Raw genomic sequence first — 6000 nt, forward strand, 5'->3', positions numbered from 1 at the left:
CTGCAGGGGAAAGCTTCAGAAGTGGTGAAGCAGGGCTACAGATGTCTCTCTGTCTCTCTCCCTTTCCCCTCTCCCTCTCATTTCCTCTCTGTCTCTATACAATAATAGATAAATAAAAATATTTAAAAAGAGAGAGAGAGAGAGATCTCCTTTTCCTTCAAAGTAGGAAGTGCAAGTCACAAAAACAGAGACTACAACATTATGCTGATAGTAAAAATGTGATTCACACTTGGGAATCCACATACTTGGGCTCCCGCCCTTGCTATGTCCTGTGACTCCCTTGACTGGCCATATTGGAATGTGCTAGTCCCCTACACAGGCTAACCCTCAGGACACATAATTTGTAGTCACTGACAAACCTGGGCGACATGTGCTGACAGCTCTTCCAGCATCATACCCTGGCTTTCTCTTCCCAAATGTCTGTCGTTAGGGAGTATTGCCTCCAAAGGAGATACTAATGGAATGTAGTCCAACCACGCCGTAACTCCTATAAATAGCTGGAGGTTGATGCCACTTTAAAACTGTATTTTGGGGAGTTGGGCAGTAGCGCAGTAGGTTAAACCTACGTGGCACAGAGTGCAAGGACCGTGTAAGGAACCTGGTTCGAACCCCTGGCTTCCCACCTGCAGAGGAGTCAATTCACAGGCGGTGAAGCAGGTCTGCAGGTGTCTGTCTTTCTCTCCTCCTCCCCTTCTTTCTCCATTTCTCTCTGTCTTATCCAACAAGGACATTAATAACAACAACAATAAAACAACAAGGACAACAAAAAGGAATAAATAAATATTTTGTTTAAAAAACTGTATCTTGGGAGTCAGGCGGTAGCACAGCAGGTTAAGCTCACATGGCGCGAAGTGCAAGGACCAGAATAAGAATCCCGGTTCGTGCCCCCGGCTCCCCACCTGCAGGGGAGTTGCTTCACAAGCGGTGAAGCAGGTCTGCAGGTGTCTGTCTTTTTTCCCCCACTCTGTCTTCCCCATCTCACTCCATTTCTCTCTGTCCTATCTAACAACGACGACATCAATAACAACAACAATAATAACTACAATAAAAGCAACAAGGGCAACAAAAGGGAAAATAAAAAAATATTTTTTTTAAAAAACTGTATTTTGAGGGCCGGGTGGTGGTGCACCTGGTTAAGCGCACACATTACAGTACTCAAGGACCTGAGTTCGAGCCCCCAGTCCTCACCTGCATGGGGAAAGCTTTACAAGTGGTGAACCAGGGCTGCAAGTGTCTCTCTGTCTCTATCCCTCTCTATCACCCCCTTCCCTCTTGATTTCTGGCTGTGTCTATCCAATAGATAAATAAAGATAACAAAAAAATTTGTTTTACAAAACTGTATTTTGGGAGTTGGGCAGTAGCTCAGCGGGTTAAGTGCATATGGCACAAAGCGCAAGGATCGTCTTAAGGATCCTGGTTCTAGCCCCCGGCTCCCCACCTGCAGGGGATTCGATTCACAGGCAGTGAAGCAGGTCTGCAGGTGTCTGTCTTTCTCTCCCCCTCTCTGTCTTCCCCTCCTCTCTCCATTTCTCTCTGTCCTATCCAACAACAATGACATCAGTAACAACAACAATAATAACTACAACAACAATAAAAAGACAACAAGGGCAACAAAAGGGAAAATAAATAATTTTTTTTAAAAAAACTGTATTTTGACAATACCTGTTGTGTTAAATTAAGAGAATGACAGGTGTTAATGTTTCTTAAAATTTGTCATGTCTTACAGCTTTGTCAGATGGTGAGGTTGGTCCCAGGAGCCTATTTAGAATACAAGTCTGCTCTATTGAATGAATGTAACAAGCAAGGAGGCTTGAGACTTGCACAGGCAAGAGCACTCATCAAGATAGATGTGAATAAAACCCGGAAAATCTATGATTTCCTCATCCGAGAAGGACACATCACTAAAGCTTGAGGCCCTATGGACTTGGAGTCAGACATCAAAACTTCGGAATATGGTGGGACCATGGGCAGCCTGAGCATTCTGCAAGGTTTTTAAGCTGAAATTCCATTGTGAACAGAGGGTAAGGTAGCCAGAAGGCAGCTTGAAACATAGAGCACAGAGCTTGCATGTGTGAGGCTCTAGATTTAATTCCTGGCACTGCATATGCTAGAATGGTGCTCTGGCCTCAAAAAAGATTTTTAAGAGGGGAAGGACAAAGGAAAACCTTCAGCTGTATTGATGTCTACTTTCTTCTCAACCCTGCTTTTAAAACACTCCTGTTGTTGGTGTTGTACTGCAGAATTATGTGCTGGATAAGCTATTATTAAATGTGAGTAGGCATTCATTTCTAACACCTCTTGTAACTAAAAGAAGAACCATAGTACCTCACATCACAGTGTTGATAGAAATAGAACTAAACCACAGTGGTTAGTCCCAGGAATCCAGCTCAGATCTTTGTATTCGGAAGGCTCGGTTTCTGATTGTTTTGCCTTCAACATTACAGCGATTTAAAGAGCATGTGGAAACTTCCTCTTTCTTGGTAAGGGTTTTTTAAATCAGCAGTTTATGTTTGTGACCATAGTAGAGGGAAATTTTTCCCCAATGATCTCTTTCCAAACTGCATCTTTAACTTTAGTGTCTGGCTTTGTACTTTACAGTCTGGCTGTCTAATCTGCAGTAGGCTTTGAAGGAGGTGGCACTGGATATAAAATGTCTCTGTTATTTTTAGAATTAATAGATTAAAATGTGTTGCTGTTTAATTTGTGGTTTGTCAAATATTTATGTAACTAAAGCACACTTGGGGCGTTAGATGCCCGCCCCATTAGACTGCACTGTCTGCTAACAAGTGTGACCTGAACTCACCCTGTTCTTACCCTGGGTTTCCTGGGATACCAGACTTCTGAGAATGGAAATGATGCATCTAACCTCAGGTTTGCTTGGATTGAGACTTGAACCCTAGTTTCTCAATGGTGAAAGGCTATCCTTCAATAAATACTACTTTTAAAACAGAAGTAAAGCAGTTTCATATATGAGACTCACTAGGTATGGAGGTGAGTAACCCCACCACATCTGAAACTTGGTCCTCAAAGCTTTTGGCAGAATTAGAAGCCAAACTTAACAGTCATAGCCACGCCATTTCGGTTAGAAACAAAGTTGTATACTAATATGACTACAGAATCTACACAAATTGCGTGCAGTAGCTGGCCAATTATTTAATTCCTGCACCATTCAAAACATCTAATTAAAATATTATGTTTTGTTAGAAGCACCTGTTCAATATTTTGGCTGATTTAAATGTTTCTGCTGATTGTTAATAAACTTCAACTAGGGAAGATAACCAAAAAGCAATCTCTCAGGACCTGAAGGAATGAAAATAAGTAAAGACATTAGTCTTTGAAAAGGGTAGCTTAGCTAGGGAGATGACTCAGCAGAACAGAGGGCTTGCATGTCTGAAGTCTCAGGTTTGATCCTGGCACCAAATATGCCAGAGCTAAACCACAGTGTTCTGGTCCATGTGAGGGGACTCTCCCCCCCCCCTTTTTTTTTCTTAAAGATTTTATTTACTGTGATTTGGGAGGTGGTGCAGTAGATGAAGCATAGGACTCTCAAGCATGAGGTCCCAAGTTCAATCCCCAGTAGCACATGTACCAGAGTAATGTCTGGTTCTTTCTCTCTCCTCCTTTCTCATGAATAAATAAATAAACAAAATCTTCCTTATTTATTATTATTGCCTCCAGGGTTATTGCTGGGGCTTGGTGCCAGCACTACAAATCCACCACTCCAGGTAGCCATCTCTCTCTTTCCTTCCTTCCTTCCTTCTTCCCTCTTTCTTCCTTTCTTTCTTTCTTTCTTTCTTTCCTTTTTCCTTTCTATTATATTGGATAGGACAGAAATTGAGAGGAGAGGGGGAGATAGAAAGGGAGAAAGAGGGAGTCAAGTGATAGCACAGTGGGTTAAGTGTAGGTGGTGCAAAGCGCAAGGACTGGCATAAGGATCCCAGTTCAAGCCCCCGGATCTCCACTTGCAGGGGTGTCGCTTCACAGTGAAACAGGTCTGCAGGTGTCTGTCTTTCTCTCCTCTCTATCTTCCTCTCCTCTCTCCATTTCTCTCTGACCTATCCAACAACAACATCAATAATAACTACAACAATAAAACAACAAGGGCAACAGAAGGGAATAAATAAATATTTTTTAAAAGAAAGAAAGGGAGAAAGACACCTGCAGACTTGCTTCATTTGTGAAACATCCCTCCTGCAGCTTGAGCTGGGTCCTTGTGCATGGTAATGTGTACTCTTAACTGGGTGCACCACCGCCTGGCCCCCTCTCTTGCTTTCTTGTTGAAATAAATTATCGATATTAATGGTAGGTGATGTGTATTGTAGTCTAAAGAGTCTTTTATCTTGATTAAGGACTGCAGGGGGGAGGAGTTTTGGAAGCAATGCTAAGATTGAGGGGGGAAAAGGCAGATGGGAGTAGGAGACTGTTCTAGTCATAGTGGGTGGAGGATGATATGGAGGCAGCAGTGGGAGTAAGGAAAGTGGTGATGAGGTTGATTAGAACACAAGGGGTAGCTGTGGTAGTTGAGAGTAGGAGGATGGTAGGACAGTCTGATAGGAACCCTGGAATCAGTTGAACTCTGAAGAACTGATAAGGGAATCAGATTTGATAAGGGAAATGGTGTGGCTGAAAATGGTGGTGAAAATTGAGTGAAGGGAGGGGGCCAGGTAGTAGTGTAGCAGGTTAGGCTCACATGATACAAAGTGCAAGGACCCTGGCTCCAGCCCCCGGCTCCCCACCTGCAGGGGTGTCGCTTCACAGGTGGTGAAGCAGGTCTGCAGGTGTCTGTCATTCTCTCCCCCTCTCTGTCTTTCCCTCCTCTCCTGATTTCTCTCTTCCTATCTAGCAACAAGGGCAGCAAAAATGGGAGAAATGGTCTCCAGGAGTGCTGGCTTCATCGTGCAGACCAACAATAACCCAGGAGGCAAAACAAACAAAATGAGTGAAGGGCTGGGGAGAAAACATAATGGTTATGAATAAAGATTCTCATGCCTGAGGCACCAAAGGTCCTAGGTTCAATCCCCAGCACCACCATAAGCCAGAGCTGAGCAGTGCTCTGGGAGTAGAATAAAATAAAATAATAAATAATTTTTAAAAATGAGTGAGGCTGTTGTTTGGAATGACTAAATTTTGGAAAGTAGGACTCTGTAGTCCAGGAGGTGGTGCAACATACGGTCCCAAGTTCAATCCCTGCCAGAATATGTACCAGAGTGATACTTGGTTCTTTCTCTCTGCTTATCATTCTTCATAAATAAAATCTTAAAGAAAGAAAGAAGACTATTACTGTTTTGGTAAATTCAGTTTTGCAAAAAAAATATATATTTTTTTCCTCCAGGGTTATTGTCTGAGTTGCAGGTGGGAGTGGAAGAATTTTGAATTTTGGCACCTGATACCTTCTTTTTTTTTTAAATTTCCAGGGTTATTGCTGCGGCTTGGTGCCTACACCACGAATCCACTGCTCCTGGAGGCTATTTTTCCCCTTTTGTTGCCCTTGTTGTTTTATCGTTGTTGTGGTTATTATTATTATTATTATTGTTAGATAGGACAAGAGAGAGAAATGGAGAGAGATGGGGAAGACAGAGAAGGGGAGAGAAAGATAGACACCTGCAGACCTGCTTCACTGCCTGTGAAGCGACTCCCCTCCAGGTGGGGATCTGGGGGCTCAAACTGAGATCCTTATGCCGGTCCTTGCACTTTGCTCTGTGTGCACTTAACCCACTGCACTACGGCCCGACCCCCTAGTTTTGCAAAATTTAAGACCTAGAATCCTAATGGATTTCTCAAAGGTCAAGTTGTTTTGGAGTATTAAAACAGTCACTAAGTTCACTACCTTTTTGCATTTGTAACAAAAAATTGTTCATATTTGATGTGTCTGTCCTAAATACATTATTACCTCCGTGTTTTTGCCACCAAAGGAAGGCCCTTGTTTGGTGCTAAGCAAGTGCTTGCTAAGGGGCTTTACAATATTCCATCCTTCCTGACAGAGGACCTAGTGGGAGTTGT

General features: G+C 42.9%; 1 protein-coding gene across 4 annotated transcripts in view; it reads left to right on the forward strand.

Moving 5' to 3' along the window:
• Positions 1-2700, forward strand: part of TADA2A (transcriptional adaptor 2A) — a 64047-nt gene extending 61347 nt beyond the window's left edge. For all 4 annotated transcript variants that reach the window (XM_060203915.1, XM_060203918.1, XM_060203916.1 and 1 more), the window contains one exon: positions 1727-2700. In XM_060203915.1, the coding sequence (XP_060059898.1) occupies positions 1727-1912 (186 nt within the window). In that variant the 3' untranslated portion in view covers positions 1913-2700. The remainder of the gene's footprint in view (positions 1-1726) is intronic.
• Positions 2701-6000: the final 3300 nt, after the last annotated feature.

The sequence above is a fragment of the Erinaceus europaeus genome, chromosome 12 (assembly GCF_950295315.1).
Source record: "Erinaceus europaeus chromosome 12, mEriEur2.1, whole genome shotgun sequence".
Lineage (NCBI taxonomy): Eukaryota > Metazoa > Chordata > Mammalia > Eulipotyphla > Erinaceidae > Erinaceus > Erinaceus europaeus.